We start from the raw sequence: 26,675 nt of genomic DNA, 5'->3' as shown, positions 1-26,675 counted from the left end.
AAAGGACAGCAAAAACTGATGTAACGAATCGTGGTGCTAAGAGAAGAGAGCACTATCTTATGTTCAACTGGGTAAAACTCTTATCTCGTACTCATTTCTGAGATTATAGTTCCATATGTAAATTAATTCACTGCTGCTGAATCCTGGCTGCTGAGCATGTCGTGCAACGACCTCACACAACACAGTTATTCAACCCATACACAAACTTAATACACAACGTACAAAAGCTTTCTTCTTTCGAACATGGCAATATTTAGTGCTAAGACTCCAGACTGTAGACACAGATCTCAATATCAGACCTGCAACTAAGTGAAAGAAAATATACATACATATACATATATACATAAAAGAAATTGCTTCTGGAATCTAGATAATGACTTTTAAAGAGTTTACCTACCCATTTTCAGTTTATTAGGACACCATCATCCTGCTCTCAAAGCAGTCATAGGGATAGCCCATCAAAGGGGAGACTTTCTGGACACAGCTCATGCATTTTCACATACCTTTTTCCCCTACATCCATTTCCGTTGGTTTTCATGTGTATTTTATTAATCTTTTGTATTTTCTTTCTTCTTAGCAAGTTAAATGAAAGCGAGTGTTTGATGTTGATTGGGTATGAAAAGAAAAAGAAACCTTTGGAATCTGTCATTTCCTGTGAGCAGCATTTGATGTTGATTGCTCCACCATACCATTTCCATCATAACAGACTGCAAGCGACCAGTGGGAGGACTGTGATTTGTATAGGCAAATGGCAATTTTCTCAACTATGTACTCTTTCCTATAATTCAATAAAAAGACATTTTCTACCCATCCCATGCAGCAAGATGAATACTCTCACTCCTAGTGTCATTACTGCTGCCATGCCACAAAAGAATGGAAAATGACAGTCATCAAAGCAAGTATTCTACACAAGGATTAGATTACTTGTAGGCTAAAATCAGTATTGATGACCATCCTATCTGCTTCTGTAGATTGAGCCAGAGGGTAAAAAATAATACACAAATAGGTTCTTTGCCATAGGATGTAAAAAAATGCAATACTTCCCTAGGAAAACAAAACAGCATTCCTCAAATATTTATGCATTATTATCTTCATTAGAGAGGTTAAATTCAACCTCTCCAGCCCCATTACACAGGCAGTTTCTGAGGGTTCTTAGGGTGACACTCAAGGGTAAAGACAAAAGTTGAGTCATATTTTTCCCCTGGATTATTTAACAGAAACCTTTCAGACAACTTGCTGTAAAAGCAGAGCCTGTCATCGTGCTTGCTCAGCCCCACTGCTCCGTGGTAGCACAGAGAGCAGCTTCCCAAGAAGCGGCTGGCCAGAGGGGCCATCAAAACTCCAAGTCTCTTGGTGACCTGCCAAGAGACATGGTTCCCTGTGTGAAGGCCGTCAGGGCCCGAGGGCAGCTGTGCCAGGCCCAACAGAGCCAAGGCCGGCCCTGACCCATCTCCTGTACAAACCGGTAAGCCAGAGCAATGCATGGGAAGGACAACCCTCTCTGGACATTCAGATCTAACACTGAGGGACTCAATGGCCAGCCGGTCTGGCTCTGTAGTCAATGCAAGAGTTAGCTCTATAGTTAATGCTTTTCCCCCTACTATTTTTCCCTGCAAGGGCAGGAGTGTGAAGGTAGAGGCAAGCATTCCAAATGCATTCCGCCTCCTAACATATCTGTGCTTGCATCTTATCACCCAGAGAAATACTCAGCACCTTCCCCTGGCAGCATGGGTATGCTTGGTGACAGGGCATCTAGGGCTTTGAGGCACTGCTAGGTTTTTAAGACTTTCAAGTGTTGCAATGGCTACACCTCTCATTTCTCATCTCCGCGCTCCTGTAGTGTCAGCTGATCACACCTGCTTTGTGAAAATGCCCTCCTTCACAGGCCTCCTCTGCTCCGTCACCTCTCCTCCTTTTTTTCCTGGTACAACACATGGTAGAACTGCTACAGGAGCTCTCTTCAGGCCATAAAGCTTCCCATAAAGAGTAGAAGAAAAAAGGGAAAATGGTTACACTCACCAACTTAAAAGCTAATCAAATCAGCATGGCGTTTCAAAAGGTGTTAGGAGCGCCAGAGGCCTGCAGTAAACAGGGGCGGCAGTCGTCTCTTCTCGGAGCGCCCGCTGCGCGCTGCTAGGCACTGCCTCCCTATGACCAAGGCAGGCAGCAGCTTCTCTTCTGCTGAGAAATCAATAAAAGGCCTTTTTCTGCGCACACATGTGCCCTGGAAGGAGGCACAGACAGCATCTTGCCTCCTCAGTGATGCATGCCCAGCAGTGACACACAGCAAGTTGAAAACAGCGTTGTGTACACGCAGATGTCTTTATAACTCCATCTGAAAAACTCCAGCACAATAAAAGCACGGCGAGTCCAAGAGACTGCCTGTGCCTCCTAGAATTCAGCTTTAAGATGACACAAATGATGAGTGCGAACCAGAAGTTGGAACAGCCACTGACAAGCTCTACTTCACTCTGCGAGCTTTGAAGGCCTAAACAACCATCTATGATGCTGACAGGCCTCCCGGAACTAAATTAAAAGGGCAATTTGTCACAACTTCTGCTGATTTTAAGAAGGACTGACAAAGGACGAAGAAGCATTACTGTTCCTTTTTTTTTTTTTTCCTTCTTTTCAAACTTTTGTACTTCCCAATGAAGACCAATGCAGGTTTCATTCCCAAAATAACATATTTAGAAACTTGGTAAAATAATAAGAACTTACGGACAGAAAGGATTCACTTTTTTTCCTAAACATATCCAAAGTCCTGTAACAGTAGGTGCAAGTAATCATTTTTTCCTTGCAGTTTTACCATGTTCTCTAAGAAATTTAGATACATCAAAGCTGTGAAATATCTGTTAAACAATATAGTACAGGAAAATCATTGCTTCTTGCTGGTGGTGAGAAAGATGGTGCAAAACAAAACGTTATCTTTTCTCCATTAAAACTCTCAAACAAATTCCACCCCCTCTTTTTTAAAATTATTTTTAATACACACTTCCCTACATTTTAAAGTTACCAATACCTCCTCTGGGGGCAACTACACACCTTCATTGTACCAGTTAGTTTCGCAGGACAACAGTGTTACACCATCTATTTTCATGGCTTGTGTGAAATACAGTACAGGAAAATCAAATTATGGCCAGCCACATGCCTTTGGTAAAATTAAATGTCTGGTGAAATCACATTTTCTTCAAACTCAGAAAGCCACATGTTGAACCCATGTAATATTTTACACTTGAATTCTATACAAACTTCTTCTCTTCCTCAAAGCAAATGTAAGCAGCTGTCATCCCACTCAAACAAGCAATTTCCGGAAAGCAAATTCCATTCCTGAAGTAGGCTGAAAGTCTGGAACTTCAGAGAAACAGCTCTCCACATGCCTTGATCGCCATTCAATTTGTGTTTCAGAGAAAGAAGTAGAAAGTCTAGTAAGCATCCACAAACCTACAGGTCAAAGCAGTCACGATTCTTCCCCTTCTGACAATCAACAGTGATAAATATTCACAGTTTCAAAAAGCGTTCCATAGCAACACGTGCCACTCATTTGAGCAACGGACGCTCCTCTCCTTTGAGGCGCTTTTTCCGCGGCTGTACAAACTCATCATCCGAGTCATCCGTAAGTTCCGGGCTATCTTTTTCACTCTGGCAGTTTGGTTGTAAAGGGAACTTTCGCTCAGGATAAAGGTTCTTCAGAAGTTCTTCAAAGTATGCTTCAAGCTTCATGCCAGCATCAGCCACTTCTGAATCAGGCTGTTGGGTAAATTAATAGTTAAATTAATAGTATCACTGCATCAGGAAATAGCATTATACCTAAAGGACATAAGGTGATTTACAAACTATAAAAAGCAAACAGCAGTATTAATGGTGCCCGTGGAACATGTGGTAACAAGGAACAAAAGCCTCCAAAACAGAGGGAGAAGGCAGAAGTTTTGCCAATATCCCAATTTTTTCCTCTTATCACAGAAGTTAATTGCAAAAGACTTGTTGCCAGGGTTCTGAAAGCTATATAAAGATTCTTTTAAAAGCTTTCTGACTTTTTTTTTGTTAAAAAAGTGGATAATGCTGTGAAATATAGGTGTATCCTAAGACTGTGTAAAATGCTGGAGTTTCTCTAAATTACAGCCCTATTTTTAAATTACAGTAAAATGTTATTAGAATGGATGGTGATTATATCTTGGAAGACTAGGCTGCCCTAGGGTCATTCATTCCCACCATGGCTGACTATTTTCCTGAAGTGCAGGCCATTACCATAGGAAGGGTTCCCAATTACTGAAGGTAACTGCATGAGAATCCAACCAAAACCACTTACACAGACCTTTATTCCCGGTGGCATCCTTTCTGCTTCTGTGGTCTGTTCAGTACCTGCAACCGTTTGCCACCACTATGTGTTCCCTTATGTGCAGTGAGGGATACTAACAATCAACCCACATATGACTAGAAGTGGAGGGTGAGCATGGACCTCCCAGAATGAAACACTCATTAAACTTTGGATTTGGTAGATTGCTCTTGAGGCAGTGTAAATTAAAACATTTTTTTTTATCCAGTGCCCACTGCTAACTTCTTAGATTAATGATTATCCTATTCCTTATGTGATGTCCTGCCATTCAGTTAATATATTTGTTACAACTCTCCTTTTTGTGGAAGCATCTGCAATGCATGGTCATCTAAGACCAAAGTAGTTTAAAATGTGATCTGTATTTTTACTGAGATCTCATCAACGAAACAAGTTTAATGTAAAGAGTTCTTGTGTTATTAGTTCTACCCCACTGTTGTTCTCCTGAAAAAATCTAACTTTACAAAACAAGATGAGGTATCTACTTTTTCTAACCTCATTAAATTCAGCACAGTTTTGGAAAATCAGTCTGAAATCAGCCACAAAATCTTCTGGCTTTGTGTAGAATGAATCAGTCACTTGAAGTCTTTTCTTGATGGTTGACAAGTCCATAGGCTTCTTGATTATCTTGTAGTAATCAGGAACCTAAAGGAAGAAAAAAAAATTCATCAAATGCAGCCAGGTTCACTGCTCATTTTTTTATATTACTGTTTTATATTTACTCTCATCTTCAAAGCACAACCCTAAGCCATGGAGTGTTCCTGTTCTTATACTCAAGACATATTTTTTACATATATCCTAATTTATTTTTTTATTGATATTGTAAAATTAGCATTTACTCAGCATTGCAAAATCAGCAGATAGTGTGGGAACTTGGGGATTTTTTGTGTGTATATCTCTTTACTAGGCAATAAATAAAATGTGCTTTTGGGGAATTTTACTAATAAACTCCCATTTAAACCAATGTTTTACCTTTCAGCTTCCCTTCAGATAGTTTTAATAAAATTATACACATCTGACACACAATATCCAGGGGAATTTGCCTCCTGATAATGGGCCACAATTGGCAATTAAGAACATGCAAATTATTTTACTAATTGATATAAAATGGAAAGGAAATACATAAGGTACATACTGTGGGAGAAACTGGATCTTGAAAAGCAAGACTCATTTCATGACAGTAGAGGTACAGCAGCAGCCTTTCACACTTCTGTATCAAGCAAAATAGATACCAAGTTATCAGAGATTCCTACATAATTTGTTTTTTAATAATGGGGCTGCAAAAGATATTGAACAGATGTTTGGTTCTTCTCCAGCCCCCAGCAGAAGAGTGATTACAAAAGTTTTATTTGGAAGCAAGTTTAACAGTCTTCACCAATGACCTGTAGTTACTTTTCTGCAACACATTTATTGTATCTCAAATGCATCTTATGACACCTTATGCAGTTACCAACAGTATCATTCAGTATTAATAGAGGTCAATGGATGTTGCAGAGAATACATAAAGTATGCATGGCTCTTTGTACTCGACAAATACTCAGAGATACCAGTAGTATTTCTCTGTCTTGAGCATAACTTCTCTGTAAGTAAGTATAAGGCATATACCGCTTTTCATTAGCAATAGGGGAGAGTATTTTTCCTGTGTACCCAAATAAATTAAACTGGATCACAAGCTTTAAAGGATATTCTAAAAATTGCTTTTTTGATTTTATGCTTGCTGATCCTTCATCAGAGTATTTAGAGAATTTCTTATAATCTACATTTAAAGCAAAAAACAAACAGATTTTCCACTCTGGACAGTTAACACTTGTAAACAACAGTTCTACAGTTGAACTAAGCTCCCAAACAAAACATTAATTTCAGTGTATTTACACAAGTTACTAACTGAAACCAAATAAAACATTGCTGAAAAAATTCCAATATACCTCAGAATTACTTTAAAATCAATTAAGTTTTAAATAACAAAAACAGAAATTAAAAGGCAAAAAAGATTTTAACGACCAGTTCAGCTGTTTGTGCAAAAGGCAAAAATTTTTCTCTTGATTCAGAGCTTTAAGGAAAAAACAAAGTTGAAGTCCCACAGTTTGTTTTATAACTTTTCCACTAGGATATTCAGAGATGCAAAAGGACAGCTGTTTTTCTCAGAGACTTGTGTTAATCTCTTCAGGAGATTAGTGTTGCATTTTTGTACATCTTCATGAGAAAATAACTTAATTTTTAAAAAGATATTACTGTAATATTTTAATAACTAAAAATTAGTTGATAAAGTCAATCTATACTAAATTTGGAGAACAGAAAAAAAAACAGAAAAAAATACTAAAGGGAAGGGATAGTGTGTATATGCAGCACTTTGTAATTCTTAAGAGTCCAGTCTCAGTTCACAGTATCACATCACAATCACTTCTCTAATTGTCCGAATGTAATATTCAGAATATTCTAAGGAAGGTTGCTTGCTAAGCTCTCAAATCATATTTAAGTAGTAAGTTCACTTTCTCTTTTAAGTAATAGTTAGTTCACATATTTACTGTTCCTTAAAAAAAAAAATCATACTACAAAATGCAGCAAGGCAATACCCGTTTTACTCTTACCCTACGGTCTATTGGTGCCAAGCCCACAGTGCCTTCCAATTTTCTTTTCTCAGAGCCTTGAGTGGGGTTATCACAATCATACTCAACTTCTGGCTTGGATAGATCCCGGCAGAATGTACAAATCCACTCTCCACTAAACAAGAAAAGCAGATTGGTTAATGTCAGAGAAGTAGCACAGTCTTGAGAGGCTTTCCACATCTGGAGAAATTTTTCTTCATTAGTAGGGTTTGGGGTTTCTTTAAAGCTTGGTGTGTTTTTCTTTTTACAACTAAAAAAGGCAAAGAAAGGGACTGTTGTCGAGGAATACCACATTAGAACTTTCCTATTTAATGGTACTGGCAAAATGGTGTCCACTTTTGCTAGTGCTTAAACCAAAGTTTTAATCAAAGCCTCTTCCTAACTAGAGAGACTGAAGACATATGAAACAGGCTGGACAGAAGAGTGTTAGTGTCATATGACCATAATTGTATTTTCCCTTTGCAGATTTGAACTACTCTATATTGATTACCTTAGACATTTTTTTTTCCTGAAACTTGGGAATTCTTTACTTACTAAGTAAACTTTTCAACAGTTTCTAAGTTTACCACACAGCACCTAGGAAAACCCTGTAGATGACAAAGTAGGTGACACAGCAAAAGAAGAAGACAAAAGAACAAAATGAAACTAGTTCTACAAGCTGACCATGTCCACAGGCTCCCTTAAACAATTTGTGAGGTTCCTTAAACTTCTAAAAGATCTTCTAAGAGTCTATTGCTTTAATTTACTTTACTATGAATGAAAAAAACTTGCATCTTCACAGATAACCACAAGAGGGCCGAATTGTACTTCCTACACAGGAGACAGAATTCAGCAATAACCAGTTGTTGCAGGATACAAAATATGTATGTTTTTACCCAGAGATCTCTTATAATGATAACAAGATCCTTGGAAATGGGAAACAGTTTCTGTGGCACCTCTGAGTTCCTTTCGACAGTAATGCAGAAGACTTTCCAAGTTAAAAAGAAAGGAAAACAGTATGCCAAACTGGTTTTAGAGTAATCCTAAGATTTCCACCATCTGCTAGTTTTAACTTAGCAGCCATTTGCCTTCAAACATCTTTGTCTTCTACTGTGTTAACTCAACAGAGTTATTTATATGACCATTTCACCTGTGAGCCTGGACCAGAATCAAAAAAATAGATATGGGCCATGATCCAAAGATTTTATACAAGAAAACAAGAAACACGTGAAAGATGGAGGGAAGATGTATTTAAACATATAAGAACGAGGAAGCATAGGGTGGAGTCTGATGGCATACAGGAAAAAAGATGAAGTGACCTTGTGAACTGATATGGGAAAACGTTCCATCCACTTGCAGAAGAACAAAAAAAAAATCATGAAAGAAGAGAAGGACTGACACTGCTGACATAATACTAAAGGAACGAGTGTACATTTGGAGAGTCGAATGATAAGACACCAAACTGTATGTTGTCCACTGTTAGAGTTGTGGAAAAAAACCCACAAAACCAAAAAGTTGAGATTCAAAAATTTGACACATCTGAAGTCAGGAGTAAACTTGAGCTAACTATGGTTCTGAGGTCCAGGAGTACAGCACACTTGTGTTAATATGCACCTTTACAGAGAGGAACCCTTCTCAGAAAACTTATTTCTGATTCCTTTGCCTGCTGGCCATCAGCATCTCAGAGTTCCCACAGAATGATCCAGTGAGAAAGAAAAATTAAAGATATATCCTTGAAGCTCTACCTGTTTAGGTATTTTTCTTTCCTATCAGACAGACAGATGTTTTAGTGTAAGCACTAGCTGTACCTTTACTAGGTTTTGTTTATGACACAAAACTGTAACATAACACCATTTTATTTTCAAAAACAGCCCCATAATTTGAAGTTTCAAGAGGTAAGAGAAACATTTTTACGTGCCATTTCTGGTGATATTTGAAAGAATAAATATCATTGTGGAAATATGCCTGTTCTGAATTGCACATAAACAGGGACTACAGTCAATCTACAAAAACAGGAACTATCGTCAATCTACAAAACTGCAAGCTACTATTCAGAGGGATTATACTAGCAGTTTTAAACAAACCATACTGATATTTAGTAAGAAAATCTAATATTTACATAAAATCTTAAACAATTAACATGTTAAGACAGATTCTTTTATCCTTTACAGCATTTCCAAGTTGGAACGTCCCAAATACCTTTTATTTTATCAAAGACATTAATTCCAGAAGCAAACTTAAGCAATACTTTCAATATCAATGACAACCTATTTTCAGTTGTCATCTATATTTTAAGACTGTATTTTGAAACTGGACTGAATACATTGAGTAGTTTCATTGTAACAGCCAATCATGAAAACCTACTGCTTCTTTCAGTGCTAAATGAAATGTCACCAGCAAGTATAAAGCACTACATCTCATGCTAGGAGTGTAGCCATTTTTAATACAACAGTAAATAACACGATATTATATTCATATCTTTGAGTACTTTATTTTATTATTACTAAAAGAAACACTAATTGTTCTGCTGTCTGATAGGTAGGTAATTCTATAGCCCAATGTAGGGCCACAGATAATAATAGATGCCCTAGATATAAGTGATCTTGCCTGAGCAATAAATTTAAACTCATATTCCAATGCAAATTCTGATTTTCACCAATTAAGGAAACTTTCAACTTCAAGAACTTCAAAGATGACAAAAATCCCTGAAGCTGAAACTTCCGATATGGGGGCTCACAATCCAAAGCTTATGTCTTTTAGTGAAAGTTTATAGGGAATGAATTCAGTCATAATCACCTTGGAAAGTTCATCAGTGTAGGGACATGGCAAGAAAGATGGAATACTTTAGGACATTTTTCACAGCAAAGGAGCTCCCCTCCATTCTGACAAACTGCACACCAGTCTTCATTGGGATCATCCTCTTTTCTGCCCTCCGCTATGTGAGGGGGGCCTAACCATCCTGTCTTCCCACTGGACATATTTTCCTGCAGGATCCCTGGTTGATCGTCTGTGCTGTCTGGGGCATCTGTCCTCAATACAGCTTCATCAGAAGTGGAATTATGATTGCTGTCTAACAGCAGAGAAGTAAGTATGCTTCTTGGAAAGGTCGTCTGAAAGAAAAGCACAGGCAGCTTGGTTATAGTGTTGAAGTGAATTTAAATGTCACTAACAGCAATTATACTGACTGGAATTAGCAATTTACATGCAGTTAGTCATACAGCTTGTAACATCTATGCGAGAATTACTATCATAGCTGTAGCTTCAAGCAACTAAACACAAGAAGTTAGTCATAAAGAGCAAATTCTGACATTATAAATACTCTTTCAGTAATAAAAAATAAAATAAAACTTTGATGCCCCCAATAGTACCCTTAGTCTTATGTACTGCTTAATAACTAGAAACTTCTCCTAGAATCACATAAACATTTGATGTTTACAAATGTTTTATAATTTCTTTCATGGATTTCAATGGATGAAAATAGTGTGATCAAAACAGTTTATTAATTGAACTGACATTAAAAATAGTCTGATTTTGAATTTCACCTCTTCCTTTTATGCCAATACCTTCAGATATTTTTCCCTGAAAAATAAATCCCCAACATAGTACTTGTAAATTATTTTACATGCAAAATACCCTCCACTACCAAATGGAAAAGCAATCTTTAAAGAGAGTTGTTAACATTACATTCTGAGGCCGCGATTCTTCATCTGTTTCTTGCTTCACTACAACAATTGGGAAATCAAAATTCTCATTTGTTGGACTAGACTCCTGTTTAATTCTGATCGGCTCCAACATGACAACTGGGACTCTGTGCGTAGAATCAGCTCCTGGTGGTTTGCTGGAAGAGCTAGAACTTCAAACAACAACAAGGCAGGAAAAAGGAAATTAAGAACTTTAAACAACAAAAAGAGGCAGGAAAAAGGAAACTAAGAGTCATGACAGGACAACTTCTGTACAGTGATGCTTTCTGAGACCTCAGGATTCCAATCGATTTTCGGTTCTTCAAATCCTTTCATAGAATACAATTCTTTATCTTTTTATGTAAATTGAAAAGACACTACAGGAAGGGAGGACTTAGTTCCAGAACTACAGAGTTGCTCACGATTTTACTTCGCATTAATGAAAGATTTGCAAAATAATCTCCAATTCTTTTAGGTTATAAACAGAACAGCATTTCCACTGAATACCATTCCATTGAGAGGAGATATAGCTGTATCTTGGGGGAAGATCAGTGCTTCTCTAGAGCTGAATTCATCATTCTAAATAGCAAATAAGCATATAGAACACATATTTTTAAATTATCTTGACAGAGCTTCTCATAATCTTTGAGTTCAAGAGAAAGTAGGGCCGTGCTTTGAGGATTGGACTCTTGTCTTTGTTCATGTGTATAGATATGCTGCAACTGAACTAGTATATATACTAGTTATATACACATGTGTGTATATATATATAAATATAGTAATAAATAGTAAATAGTAATAAAAAATTTTAAATCCAAAAGTGAATGAATCCAAGTGTCAGCAAATAGAATTTCAAACATTTAAATATTTGGATGCCTGAAGTCCTTCATAGTATTTACTAACAAACTGAATATAGGAAGAGGTATTCTACACTATAAAGCATCTCCACGTCCAATTCAAGTAGCATGAATGTCATCTGATTTTTCTCTGTGTGGAAAAATTAATTCTGTTTAAGACACATGCCCTAATTTACTGAAAAACATTAACAGACCTGCTCTCTTGAAACAACAATGTCTAAGTCTATTTGTTCATTAATTCAAAATATCCCGTCACTAAGGGATAAAACATCTTTATGGACATTCAGATATCTAGTGCTCACTTACCTGACTATATTATGGCAAAAAATTCTTAATAATCGTCTTTGCAACATTAATTCCTAAAATCTTAAATCATTTATGGTTCCAAAAAGACCTTTAGTATGCAACTTTTTCCTTAGCTGATTTTGCAGAATTTCAAACCTGATTTACAATAGGCAACCTATTAATAACATAAATCTAGCCATCATCTACAGTTACAGCATTTTTAGGTCTGCTATTAATACATTAGGAATGAAATTACTACTTTTAGACTGCAAAGAGTGTTATAATAAGCACCAGACCCGATCTCTTAACAGAGAAGGTGAGACAAATTAACTTCAACATGGATCATTGACAGAAGAGGCTGGGGCTATACACAGCAAATTCTATGGGGATGGAAAATATGCTTTTTTTCTCTCACACTCAGTTCTTACCTCTCTCTGCTTCCAACACTGGAGGCGCTGGGTGAACGAATTGGAGGGTTTATGTTTGTCACACTCACTCCTCCTAGGAAAGAGGAATCAGATTAGAACAAAACACAGAGTTGTGCCAAATTTGAGATTCCAGTCAGTGAAATACACAAATTTTGGGTCAAGTTCCTGCTCTTGAGTTACTCATTTATCCCTATTTAACCCATATCTCATTTAATGCAAAATCATGAGAAGATGAGGAGAAGCATGGGATAATGGAGGGGAGAAGATGACCAAAAGGGGCCCACCTCATCTAAGTAGGCTGTTTACAGATCCTGAGAAACAAGATTGGGTTATTTGTGCTGTCCACATTTACATGGATGCATTTGTGGATACATTGTCCTGTCGTGGTAATCTGTCTGTGGCTGTACTGTGCAGAGCCACATTAGATTCCTCCACTGCAACACTTAAATCACAAACACAACCCAGTTACCTGAGAGGCCAGGTGATGGCACGGATGAATTTGGTGACTGGACTGTTCTGCTCGAAGGGGGTTTTGGCTGATTCTGTTCTGCAGCACCATCCTTCCTTACCATGTTATCCAGTGTGATATTTCCTGAACAGTCAATCTAAAAGATCAGGGTGGGGGTAGAGAAGGAGTTAAGTGTTGCGTGAGGGAAAGAAGCACCTGCCATATATTTGTTATATTGGAGCTGAAGACCAAAATGCATCTCACAACTTCAGCCATCTAAAAAATGAGGTGGCTACTCTAAACAGGTGATCTTGCTTGCTCTAAAAAGCAAAGAAATGGCCAATTTCAAACAATACTTCATACCATTATTTTAAGACAAGATGATTCTAGAGGCGTCTATTTTTCTCTATCAGCTACAGGGAAGGTTTACATTGGAGGGCTAACTTACACACACAGAGATCAGAGAAACTGAAAGTGTTGTTTCCATAACTTTTTTCCAGATACTCATGTTATTAATTTCAACAATAATAAACAATTCACAAACTATCCATTAATTTACTAATATTGAACAGGATGGGATGAATCTTGACGGACATTCAACTCCATCTGTCCTACAGATCTTAAGGGCAGGAGCCATGAGTATCCACTCAAAATAACAACTATAAGGCAAGACTTGTCTTTTCACCCAAGGCTCAGGCTAGAAAACTGAAATCTATTTTAGGGTCTCACACTCCATCATCTTAACTTCCTGCAAGAATTGCACATTCTGTATTGATAAAAAGAAATAAGCTTCTGAAATGTTAGACTTCTTGTAATAAATAAGATCAATGTTTGGTCAGAAAATAGGTCACCTTGATATTAGTATTGCAAATTACCCAGACACATCACAAATCTACTGGTAGTAACCGTGCTGACCACTGAAGCTTGCTCTACATTCACAAGAGGGTATTGAAAGCACCTGCTTGCTCAGCATATTTACAGTGATTTGGGCAATATATCTTAATAGCATAAACATAACCACATACACATACAAGTAGAAGAATTTGAAATGACACTGCACAAAAAAAAAAAATCAGCATGCTAAAACTTCTCAGAGATTCAAGAGAGTTTCATGGTTGTGCTGTGCAGTACATCCTTTTACCCTGACAGATACTGTGACTGTCATATGTTGTTTAAAAAAACAGAATATTTTGTTAGAGAGTTTATCAAGAAGAACAAAACACAAGAGGGGGAAACATGGATTAACAGTGAGTTATGACTATCAAAACAGGAGAAGCCAAGTATCTACAAATTTTAGACAACAAAAACAGGCTCAGCGGTTATTTAAAAAAATAAAATCAACTGAGCTCAACAGCTGTAATGTGGTCTTCTGACAAAGATGTACCAATCAGAAGAAACTAGAACAGAACTTTAGAAGCAAAAAAAAGACAGTTTTATAATGCTCCTTCCACTACCTGCCCATATGTATGTTAGAAGATATATGAAGAAAAGTACTAAAATAAAATGAAATAAGGAATATCTGAGCCCAGTATACCAACAGTTAATATCTTAATAAGAGAAGTCCTTTAGATAAGATACAAAAAAACTTTAAAAATGTTAAAAAATTTCCAGAAATATCATCATCAAATCAGTGTTACCTGTGGGGACTGGTAACCAAATCTAAGTTAAGTCATTTTCATTAATATCACGTGAAAAAAAGAAATGAAAAAAGAAAATGAAAAATGATGAAGGTTGAAGGCCAATATGCAGCAATCAAACAATCAATCAATTCAAACAATCACAACCTGCAATGTTATTTTTCCTAGCAATCCTAAACCTCTTATGGCTGTTCCCTGGAACAGTCATGAATACCACCAGTAACGTATAGGCAATCCCACAATGTGGTTTTCTGGAAACGTCTGACTTGTTCAAGTAGAAGAATTTCAGTCTAACAGGATGCTTACTTCACAAATGTAAAAACTTTTTTGATTTATTTTAAAATAAAATCTGCAAAACATTGCTCACGTGTTACACTTACATCAGGAAGAGATGGTAGATTGTAGGAGCTACCCACTGGAGAACTCAGATCTATCACAGGAGGAACATATGTCTTCCCATCACATCCCACAGCACTGGTGATGGTGGGGCTGGAAGGAGTAGATGATGTGCTGCTTGCAGTTGAAGGGGTAGTTGAAGTTTGTCCACTGCCAATCTGCCACTAAGAAAAGATAATAATCCACAATTCAGCACTTTTGTTTTCTGCAGATGATTTTATCTACTATGTATACTGATTCTAATTCATCAGCCAAGCAAGCAGTTTAGTTTAGTAAGCTGAACTCAGGTTTAACATTCTGATTTACTCTGAAGTTATTTCATCTCAAGAAACAATCTTACAAGACAAGCAAGGATGACAAGTAGCTGACAACTATGAACAAAAGAAATGAGTGTGAATTCTTCAATTCAAAGCCCCATCTCAATGTTAAGTATCTATTAATATTTCATGCTGCATTGACAGTGTTGTGGGAGGAATATAACTGCTTTAGTGAAATAGAAGCATTAAAGATAATAGGCTAAATCCACAACTGCTCTAGTACTTTTATTAAGTAAAAATCTATAGGGTCACATGAATGCTGCTTCCCTTAACAACTTAAAGCAATTAAGAATTTGAAATGCTGACTGGGCTTCTATCCACCTATATGTTTATCAACATGGTATAATGTGTATGGGCAAGTTGGACTACATTTCATTCTCATTTAGACATACGCAGTTTTCAATGACTTTAATGGAGTTTCACGGTAACCAGGCAAAATTTGACTCTGCTCAATTCCTTTTCAGTTAGTCATTCAGTTCACTAGTTCAGTTTCAAAAAGACATTACTAGATAATGAAATACTGGATAGATAGGTTTGCAGACAGGGCAATCTTCTTTTCAGAGGCTCTCAATAGAAACGATAGAGTTTTTGTTACTACAGTTCTCTTAATTATTGTGCAGCTTTCTTCAATTTAGTTGAAATTACTTCTCAGATATCGTTAAGTACTGCTGACATGTGAATGATATTACTCCATTTCTCAGGTCACAAATGAAGTTCATTTAATTCTCTCCCCACACTTCTGGTGATATCTAACAACTCTTCTGTTGATACATATTTTAATAAGGTTTGCCTTGCTGAACAGACAGAAAATATCCAGTTTTCTGTCTCCAGAACTCCAGTACTCCAGTTCAGCTGCTGATCAGCTGGGTATTGATCATTCGCATTCAGCAGAGGTCCTACAGTTGTGGAATTTCTTTCCTCTCCCCACCTTTAAGAGTTCAGATTGGAAAACTCCAGAGAATGGTGGCAGCTACAGCTTTTAAAGCTTTTATCTAATTACTTGTGAAGTCACTATAATTAGACTAATTTTTCTATTCTATCTAGATATTGACTGCAGTGTGCAGACCATGCTCATGTTAAGTTTTGCTTAAGTGGCCAGAAGTCATAGTGACAGCAAAGCAATAGAATGAAACACCTACATATCACACACAGTGGTTCATTTCCGTAATATTTCAGCGACTAGAACACAGAATGAAAGAAATGTGACAAATATTAAGAAAACTGTGGGTATCTTGTCACAGACAAGAAAGCAGTCTCTGTTCTAACTGTAAAGCACACTGGAAACATAATGAAAAGTAAGATGATACAAAGCACATTTGATATTTTATTTTCATATGGGCAGTGAAAAGGGAAAGAAACCCTACCTGTTTTATAGCTTGCTGGGCCAAGAATGCCATCTGCAATGGGTTGGGCTTTAGGCCTTGTCTTGATATGTTCTGGTTCGAGGGAAATCTCATCTGTGGTGCAGGAAGAGGTGATCCATTGGATTTGGGGTTATGATTCTGAAAATGAATCAGGCGTGGAGGTGGCTGTGGAAAAGGAAATGATTTTGTAAGTTAGCTGTCTGATATTTATCATGTCTGATATCTATCCAACATTCCAGAAAATTTTACTGATGTATTTTCTGAAATACATAACAAATTACATGTAAACAAACAGTACCACACCATCTGAGTGATTGCAGAACACATACTGAAAATTAATGTTAAAAACAAAATCTAGTAGGTGGCTATGAATTATTTATAATAAATGAGGTTACCAAAAAAAAAAAAAAACAGTGAAAGCATTTATAACTTTGAAAGCTATATGGGAGAACCACAGTTCCATGCAAAATTGTCTTGAAAAAAATTAAGAGGTTCACTTTATAAGCATCTGACAAAAATACAGAATATATAGCTCAGCAACTGATCTTCATACAGGCTGGTACTATATCATTTGTTGTTGAGCAATGACAGGCTGAGTGCTCAGTCATATTCTGCTAGACATGTTTAAATTACTATTCAATTCTCAGTAAAGAAAATATTGCCTAATCCATTTGCATACCTGTGTCCTAAAAAAGTGTGCTACATGAAGCTTTACTTCCTTCTTCTTCACTTAGACGGATAACAGTCTTCTCTGGAATATTCAAAACTTACCTGATGAGAAGTAGGAGATTGCTGCAGGGATCCTGGCATTCTTGGATTTGATAAACCTACTGGACCCGCTCTGCGCTGAGCTTGCTGTCTCTGAGCCATGACCTGTTGCTGCATGTGCTGCAGTCGCAGCTGTGCTAAGCTTATCTGCGTTGGGAACTTGGACAGCTGGTTTGATGGTAAGCTGCTTGGGGGCTGTAAGTTTGTTTCCATCACCGGGCTCTTGGGCATATGTGGTGGGGTTTCCTTGTCCTCAATTACTAGAGAACCTGGTTCAAACAAAATAAACAAAGTAAGTGCTAAACTATTGCAATTAGGAGAAATGTAATTTTTCAAAACTAGCTCCTTTGATACCATGAAGTCATTGTTCATTATTGTAATGTAAAGGATGGGTAAACATGAGATAGAGGAGAACATTTACTTTGTTGGCCTGCAAGTTTGCAGTATAAGCTTGCTTGTGTTTTATAATGGAGAAAAAGGAGATAGTGACAAATTATCTTGTGCTGTAACCTTCTCTGTGAAATAGACTTTCCTAAGGAGATGCCTCATCTGTCTGAAAAAGCAAGTGAAATTTTAATAAAAGAGAGAGCACCCTGACTCAACCCTCTGAGCTAAAGATTTAACTATATCATAATACTTAATGGCATTGTGATCCCTTTTTTGTCTCTGAACCAACATCATGAAATACGCAGGTAATGTCTTCAGCAGCTATACATCACAAATTGTAGGATGATGGGCACATCTGAGAGATAGATTCTCTCTCCACTGATTTAGAGGGAATCTTGACTAGACAATGTTTGCAAGTAATTTTAACCAAAGAGATATATAGCATGGTTATACAAAGCTCTCGTGTAGCATTCTGGTTAGATTGATTTAGATTCTAGGGAATGGCAAGCGCATTTCACAAGAAAGACAGAAAGAAGCTTAGCTTATTTAAAGCAAAGAGTGAGGTGGGGAAGGTCTTTTTTTTCTAAATCCATAGTGGGGCTAACTATTAAGGAGAAATAACAATCCTAATTTAAAGATTAACTTTAGTGCAAATGTGTATAAAGCAAAGGGGGAGATCTCATCATCTGTTGAAGATTTCACTACAGCTTCTCCATAAAAGAGTGGGGATACACATTTCACTCCCTTGGTCTCCCAGAGAGGTAGGACCTCTTCCAAGAAGAGTTCACCTTGGCTGCAGAACAAGACAGTTTGAGAATCCCTGTTGCAGCAGAACCTGACATCAGCCTCCTCCAGCTTTCTCCCCAAATCTATGCATCCCTGTGCACCTGGTAAAATAGAGCCTGGAACAGCTTAAAGAAGAAGGAAAGCGCAACTTTTTTTCTCTTTCATTTCAAGACCAGAGAATCAGTGCAAGTAGCACCATTCAATTTTCTGGTGATGATTCAAAGGGAAAAAAACATATTGTTAAGTTGTCTGACACTGAGAGAGTACAGGTGAGCCAGCATGTTGTGGTGCAGAGAGGGGCAGAATGCTGCCTCAGTTTTGATATCATGCTTTTACCATGGCAGGTGCATTAACAAAAATATTAACTATATGAAGCATGAAGATAAAGATCCTACCAATCTCTCATTTCCTTATTACTTCCCCTTTTAAGCCTGTTGGTTTCTAAGAAAATATGCACAGAAAGCTCCTCCACCCTAAAAAATCCTGACATATCTCAATTTAGTAATAATTCACATAGTCATCACCACATGGTTCACATCTAGAAACAGAGACTCACTGGTTCTTTTCCCAAAGAAAGTGAAAGATAAAGAAGGAACTTGTTAACCTTAAGGTGCTACCATAACACTTCCGTTCTCTACTTCTCTACTTCTCTCCGTTCTCTACTGTAGATGAATCTGTATTTGCACCTCTCTCTAAATTTGTAGGGCTGACTGCAAGTTCTGATGAAAGGCAGAAAAGGGGCCATGGGTATCTGTCAAAGACATTCTACACACTACTGAAAAAAAAATGTCCATCAAGATAACAGTTGACAGAAAGAATAATAAATAGTGAAAATTCTAAAGAGACCTCATTAGGGTCATGAAGATGAGGTGTGTCTGCAATCTTACTAAAAATGGATTCTCTTAAATTCCTTCCTGGAAAATCAGGAAAGTGAAAGTCACAGGTGACCGTCAAACACAAGTCTCTAAAAGTAGTGTTATTTTCTATTCTGTTTTTCTTTGGAGTTTTCCTTTTCTCCCAGGCTTACTGTTCAGCATGACAGGTCAACAGAGATTCTGAAACATGTTAAACTGCTGCTACAGACTCCAGCAGTTTGGGAAGATGGGACTGAAGTAGGAGAACAGGCTGTAAGATGCAGATGTTAATTCTTAAAGTAGGATTATGGGATGTGTTCCTCGTATCAGAATCCAGAAGGCATGTGTATTGCGCAGGAAGGTGAAAGCTGCTACTTCCACCATCACAACTAGCATTCAAGCAAGGCAAGTTTATGAATACCTACAATAGAATATTAACAAGCAATGCTTTCTCCATATAGTGCACTTAAAAAAAAACTTTTATTTTCTATAAGTAAAGAAATTTTTAAAAATTTTAATAACAACAACAAAAAGTAATAAAAAATGGGGAGGATATTCATCCTAACAGTAAAAAAGTTGCTTCTAAAAGAGGACCAAGACTCCGAAGGGCTAACAAACTACATCATACCTAGATTGAAAATATTCTGAGCCCAGAAGCTAGGATCACAGTGAAACTGGATGGTATTGTTAGTCACTGGCGAAGCATCACACCTTGCTCGGAGAAGGTATCGAAGACGGTAAGTAATCTAGAATAGGAAGGAAACAGAAGTTTTTCTTCTGGGGTCAAAGCTGCAAATCTGAACCATTTTCCACAACACCATATCTATCCACCTCTGTCTCTTATAGCCTGCAGCATTTTATCAGATATCTGAAGAAAACAGAAAAAAAATACCGCAGATTCTTGACTAAGCCATGAGAAAATAAAGAAAAAAAATTGTGATCCAATTATAGGAAGTGAAAATAGAAGATCCTGCATTTCCCCCAATACTACCACAGATTTCCTTTGTCAGACTTGTACAATCCTCTGGATAAAACACAGTTAATCTATCTTTTTCTTTGGTTTTTGATTTCAGATTTTTTTTTTTTAGGATTTCTGTTCACCATCAGTCAGTTTAATGAAAGCAAGTACCATTTTAGCACCGAAATATTTAGTTTCATAGCTGTCTGTACAGAGAAGCAAAAACCTCGTCTTCATTTTTATAAATTAAAAAAAGTTATTTAAGTCTTCTAGAGGAATGTTAGTCTGCTAGAACAAGGCTATACATTAATTGCTTGATATCAGACTTTGTAGGATATACACTTTCTTTGAACACAAAAGCTGCAAAAGGTAATGAAAAGAACCACACCAGTGATGTAGCACACCCGTAACTTTGCCCAGTGCTCCTCCAGGGATCATGTCCACTTCTGTAGGGTACAATTTTAAGTTAGGGTGGCAGGACAGAATGAGGACTGGAGTGATAAATTATTAAATATATTCCATATTTGAGAGAAAAACATGAAAAATTAAACAGGTCTTCCAATTAGTAGAAGGTCATCAGCAAGCTTAATTTCCTGGTAATATAAGAGCGGTATCTTCCTAACTTTACCAAGCGTTTGCTGTACAGCAGTGCTGTGCTGCTTCCACTGGAAACTGCCCATTTGGAAAAATTCATGACATGTTCCAGCTGTTTAGAGAGACCTGCCACTTCCTGTTGCTGCTGCAGAAGTTTCATCCGATGCTCTTTTGCCAGAGTCTGCAAGTGGAAAGGCAGTTCCAGTGAGCGAGTTCAATTTACGCATAAAATGCATTAGTTCTCTCTTTTGTAATCTACAAAGACCAAATGTTTTCATTGTATTCTTCTAGGAAGTTTTCTTCCCAGACTGCAGCCATGCAACAGAAAAGTCTGTATGCATTTTCAACATATCAGCGTTTGGTGTGCATGGATTCCCATTGACTTTTACGACACACATTTATATATATAAATATAAATGCCTCTTTACACACATTTTTTTTTTAGAAGGATACTTGGAGGTAATATTTTTCTAGCTCTCCACTCTAGACAATTCTCTCCTGTGAGAGGATATACTATCAGATTGCTGAATTTATGACACTTAAAAATCTGAAGGAAAGACTTTTCATGCATAATATAAAGAATTATGACTTAGAAAAGCATGGAAATAGAAGCTAGACTTGGACACAGCTCTGATCTACAAAGAGAAAATACAGATGAGAATTCAGAATATTTGTCCAAATGGCTTTTGTGTGAAACACTTCTCTGCTTTGGAACTGTGATGGGTCACACATTTCTGTGCCACGTGCTCTAGGTGACCCTGTGTGTGCAGGGGGGTTGGAATAGATGATCTCTAGAGGTCCCTTCCAACCTCAAGCATTCTATGATTCTATGATTCTATGCATGTCTAATAGTATAAATTGATTTCATTTTAATCTGAATCTGCAATACACTAACGGACATTTCTGAAAAATATAAATGCATTTACCTCCAACTGATGCAGCAGAGCTTTTCCCTTTTTGTTTATTTCTACCATCAGTGTAAATATGGCAACTTTAATATCCTGCTCCACCTGCTTTTGATTTTGATTCACCTCCAGGATTCTGCAAATAAACAGGAAGTACATAAAATTCAGTACTTAATTTCACAAACCCACCCTCCAAGTAGTTTAACAATTCTCTTCTGTTGCCCAGACTATAATATTTCTTTGTTATATTCACCGATTATTACATGCTATCAAATGCTCTTAATCAGGAATATTAATGGGAGATGTAGTAACAGCAAGCACTGATGACTTTGTACTTGTGATAAAATTAATTTACTGCTAGAAAATTCTGAAGACATTAGCCTGTAAAATTATTCACATCTGTCACTGACAAAAATTAAATGCTCATTGTTATTGAAGTTTAGGATTTTTAATTGTGCCGCATATTTTTGGAACAAACTCAGGAGCGCAGAAGAGTTAACTCTGTTTTCCATCCAGAGTCGAATGGGACTCCAGACACAGAACAACATAGTTGTGCTACTGAAATCATTTAAAGAAAAAAAAACACCATTAATAATTCTCTTGGCACTCAGTTCTCAAACTAGGACTAGGGAAGAATAACTTCAAGTTATGAAAATTGTTCCTGCTAAAAGGCAACAGCACCTAGATGCAACAAAGGAAGTGAAGGGCATTTCTGCTTTCTTCCATCTCCACCACCCTTGAGCAGAGACATGTAAAGAGAGGGGAAAATCTCAAGCTGTGCTCAGCATGCAGGACCCAGTTGAACCAGGTTTTGAACCTTTCTAGGTATTATCTTCAAAATCTGCTGTAGGAGCATTTACAAGGACCTACTACAGTATGCATTTTAAAATTTTATTTTACTCTTAGGATTGTAATACAAGGTGATTAAAGCCCCAAGCATAAAATTATTATGTAAGTCTACAAATATATCTGTCACATATATTATGAAAGCATGAGTCACAACCTTTCACTTTCAAAGATGGATGTACAATAAGTGTGGTGGTCGTAGGGAAAAATAATGCTTGCCTTCTATAGTCTTATTTTTTTCAGCTCATTTTTGTTGAGCTCACTTTATTGCTGCCAATTAAGTCTACAACCTAAACAGAACAGTTGTGTAACAAACCCAAGCACACTGAACAGGGAACAGTCACTAATGGCAAATTGAAATTTTTAGAAGTTCTAAAACATTTCAGAAATGCTCCTTCTGGAAGTATTATAACAGAGAGGTAAAATAAAATCCACCAATCTGAATATTTTAGTAAATTTCAATATACATTAAAATGCCATCTATGTCAGTACCATCTCAAAATCTGATACATACCTATTTTGAATCTGTTTCCCTGTATATTTTATGTATTTAGTCTTCTCCATTAACTTGGTGATCAGTGTCTCAATGATCACTTTCTGGTTCTGAAAAGCTTCTTCTATAAATTGGTACCTGAGGTAAATAACCAGTAAGTATTTACACATGAAAAATGTCTCATATGCGCAATAAAAAAAAATAAAGCAGAATGCTTTATAAAAATCTCCTTTGCCAGAAGAAAAATACGCAGCAGTCCAACATTTAACTGTCACCATAGAAGTACATGTCAGCAAATGCTGATATATTATAGCTATGGTATATAGTTCCTGTAATTTTGATTCTGTTTTGAGAATTATGTTTTTTGTGTGAAGGGATATTATGTGACCTTTGCACAATTTTGTTGAATGAAAAATTAATGCTGTGCTACAGCCATTAGTCTGCAAGTGAAAGAGCAGGTGAGCTATTACTTCATGCAAGATAAGGATGTAGAAACAGAACAAAGAAAAGATTGCTGAGTTAACAAAACTCAGCAACATTTTAAATCAAGGAACTGAAATCATCAACAAATTGAAGGGAGAGAAACAGTAGCACATTCTGAAAGGGATATAAATCCTCAAAGAAGGTGAACAAAAGAGGAAGACTGCAATTCAGCAAGATCAAGGCTTAGCCTCTTTCAATGAGCAACAGCGACCAACACTTCTCCACCTATTTCTTTCACCAGGCTTGTCTGCCTTGCCAGGCAGGCAAGTTTATCAGGTGGCTGCACCAGGAACAGGGAGGATATTAATGCTAAGCCTAACACTGTATCTACCCCTGTGCATTACTGTATGCATCTGTATGCATTATTCAGTAAGACTATTGTTCTGTATTTGGAAGTTGTACACAATCCTACTTTTCAGCTTCCGTGGTCAGTAGAGGTTGATCAAATAAAAGAAATCCAAAGACCTGAGTGTTACAAACAGTGTTCTCAAAATACAGCATAGACAAATTTTAGGCTTACTCTTCCTTTTAAAGGGTTCTTCATGGAAAAATTGCCCATTTTTTCCTTTCTGAATTTGTTTAGTAATACTCTGTTACATAATCACCTTGCTGAAGGACAAAACAGAGAAGTACACATAAATGTACAGTTACATAACAGAAACTCATAGCAGTGAATTCCATCCAAACAAACTGCTAGTAAAGAAAGGCTCATGGTCAAGTCATGAGATTAAAAGACAGAAGAATCAGATTTTAATCTCAGCTATCACATACTCTTCAGTAAGATTTCCCAGACACAACCTCTTTTTACTCTTGGGTTTTTAAGCAGAAAATTTCATTTTGCATGTTTTTTCCACAACTGTCATCAAGCTATATCACATATGTCTAAAACTACCCTCAACGTCCAGATAACTTATTACACAGTTGCACAAGATGTCTATCTGGCTTTGATACCTGTGCTCTTTGTGTTCTAGTAACTGGCAATCTCGGCAGGTCAACTTGTCACAGGTTTCGCAGTAGAGCTTCAGCTGCTCCTTTTTGTGGTAAGGACAAAATACAGGGCGTTGACTGGTCACACCAACTGCCTCTGTTGAGAAAAGGAAGAGGTCAGCCCTTGAAACTCCCCAGTGCAGCCTCTGCAAATTGCTAAAGCTTTACATTCTCATGTTTTTCCTTACCATATTCCTTACCCAGATGGAAAAAGAATGTATCAAGCCACCTAATCAGGAATGCCACAGATGTATACAATTATTAAACAAATTATAATCTCTCATTCTTGATCTAGCACAGAGCCAGCTTCTGCTTTCATGGAAAAAGTCTAAACATTTTTCAGGAGGACTGTATGCACAAGAAGCATTTGTATCAACTTTGTTTCCTTATGAAGTCATGTAAAAAACAATTACACATCACTCTTGTCATTTCTATGTATACTCAGTACTCACTTTTCAACGAAAGTGAAATACAGAATTAGCTTTTATATTCAAAGTTTCTTTTTGGAAACTACTCTTTGAGCAGTCATGATTACACAAGTTAGAGCCCAGATCACATATGAAATTCATGGGACTAGATGAATATATATTCATTCTGTTGTGTTTTTTTTTTTACAAGAGAAACCAAGCAATGTCAATAGACCTATGAAAAATGGTGGAATGTTTATCATCATTCTGTGATGCTCACCATTGTCCTACAGAGATGCATAAATTGAAACAAAAGGGTTCTCACTGAATATAAGGAAAGCCTTTTCACCATAAGGATAGTCAAGCAGTGGAACATACTTCTATAGGGGCTGTGCAATCTCCATCCTTGCTGATTCTCAAGATCAGATCAAGATGCAAACAGATAAAGCCTTGAGCAACCTGGTCTGAACTCACAGCTGATTCTGCTCTGAGCAGGAGGTTGGACCAGAAGACCTCCTGTGGATCCTACCAAACTGAATTATCTTATGATCCTTCTGAGAAAAGCTTTTCACAGTTTATTTATATATTTTCCATTAGTTTCTAAAGCAAAAAATATATATACATATATATATACTTGGCAAGAACTGTGTGTTTTAGCATGCTTTACTGCTAACACAATATGTCCTTTTTAACAGAGTAGTGGAAGAATATAGTCTATTAGTGCTCTTTTTACTATGACATATAGTAGTAAGCTCAAGTGATTATTTGTCAAAGCTCTAGAAAAATAGAGCAGCCAAATGCAGCTTTTCTGCAGCTGATCTCTAGTGTCTGTATAATTATTTCCAATCATTCCATGTGAAACATCAAATCTATACATGTATTTATTGGTTTAAGATGCATTAGTTTTAAAAATCATATCAAATAGCTAGTCTGTAGAATTTGTTACCATGATGCTACTGATAGCATATCTGAGAGATAAACCTCTCACCTTCATGGCTTTCATACCCTCAACTATGACAAATTCAACCTTTTCAGTGGCTACATTCAGATTCATTGATTTGCTTAAATAAATATTTCTTGTTGTTGTTGTTGGATCATTTCAGAGATCCACTTAAATGCAAAGCAGCAGAGCAAATATCAGAATCACTTCAGATGGATTCAGGCTTCAGCAGTGGAGTAGAAGTAAGTAACTGGGAGCAGTAAGCTACTAAACTACTCTGTAACCAACCATAAAATAAAATAAAATGAAACTAATTTACACATACCATTAAATTATAATGAATCTGACCTTTTACATTTACTAGAATTAAGGAATAAAAACCTAGAACTTTGTCATTGTAAACAAATGCAGCAATTTAATAATTTTTTCCAGTGTGGGCATATATCCTCTGCAGAAGAACAAATAAAATGTGCTACCTGGAGATACTTCCTCTTTCTGTCGTACAGTATGGTCCTTTGTGAACTTAACCCTCTGGTGAGCTCTGATGCAGGTTTTGCACAGCCATTCTACACATTCCACACAAAATCCATTAGCTTCTGCGTTGTCTTCACAGCTTGTACAAACCTGGCACAAAGAAGAAAAGGTAAGTATCAAAATCAATATGGAATAGACATGCAAGCTTTGGCTCATGCATTATCGGTGCACTTTTGCCATTTGCTGAAAAAAATTAAATGAGAAGGCAAACTAAAGCATGAGAACGCTACAAATAACTACATGAAAGTAACTGAAAGTGGTCATTTACTCAGTGGTACTCTAAAACTGACATAAAACTTTTAACTGACATGATAAAGGTCAAACACTATTTTTTGTCTGATACTGCACACTTATAAGCCATATAATGCTTACTACATACAATATACTCTTGTGAAATATTTACTAA

At 36.9% G+C, this 26,675-nt stretch overlaps 1 protein-coding gene across 2 annotated transcripts in view; it reads right to left on the bottom strand.

Annotated features, from left to right (window-relative positions):
- Positions 1-2,962: 2,962 nt before the first annotated feature.
- The window catches only part of TRIM24 (tripartite motif containing 24), a 56,433-nt gene continuing 32,720 nt past the window's right edge, over positions 2,963-26,675 (bottom strand). Inside the window, exons 3-19 of one of the 2 annotated variants that reach the window (XM_088521612.1) lie at positions 26,212-26,359; positions 24,353-24,485; positions 22,940-23,056; positions 21,601-21,715; positions 20,709-20,855; positions 19,751-19,868; positions 17,099-17,364; positions 16,328-16,492; positions 14,631-14,810; positions 12,635-12,770; positions 12,166-12,238; positions 10,600-10,768; positions 9,712-10,025; positions 6,919-7,051; positions 5,466-5,540; positions 4,826-4,975; positions 2,963-3,747 (exon numbers count right to left, since the gene is read on the bottom strand). In XM_088521612.1, coding sequence (XP_088377738.1) covers positions 3,538-3,747; positions 4,826-4,975; positions 5,466-5,540; positions 6,919-7,051; positions 9,712-10,025; positions 10,600-10,768; positions 12,166-12,238; positions 12,635-12,770; positions 14,631-14,810; positions 16,328-16,492; positions 17,099-17,364; positions 19,751-19,868; positions 20,709-20,855; positions 21,601-21,715; positions 22,940-23,056; positions 24,353-24,485; positions 26,212-26,359 — 2,649 coding nt within the window. In that variant the 3' untranslated portion in view covers positions 2,963-3,537. The remainder of the gene's footprint in view (positions 3,748-4,825; positions 4,976-5,465; positions 5,541-6,918; positions 7,052-9,711; positions 10,026-10,599; positions 10,769-12,165; positions 12,239-12,634; positions 12,771-14,630; positions 14,811-16,327; positions 16,493-17,098; positions 17,365-19,750; positions 19,869-20,708; positions 20,856-21,600; positions 21,716-22,939; positions 23,057-24,352; positions 24,486-26,211; positions 26,360-26,675) is intronic. The other variant, XM_088521613.1, reaches the window with a different exon arrangement.

The sequence above is a fragment of the Tinamus guttatus genome, unplaced genomic scaffold (genome assembly GCF_059628265.1).
Source record: "Tinamus guttatus ecotype Peru unplaced genomic scaffold, ASM5962826v1 Tinamus_guttatus_pri_ptg000125l, whole genome shotgun sequence".
NCBI classification, from domain to species: Eukaryota; Metazoa; Chordata; class Aves; order Tinamiformes; family Tinamidae; genus Tinamus; species Tinamus guttatus.
The sequence above is the reverse complement of the archived record's forward strand: the minus strand, read 5'-3'. Positions and strand labels throughout refer to the sequence as shown.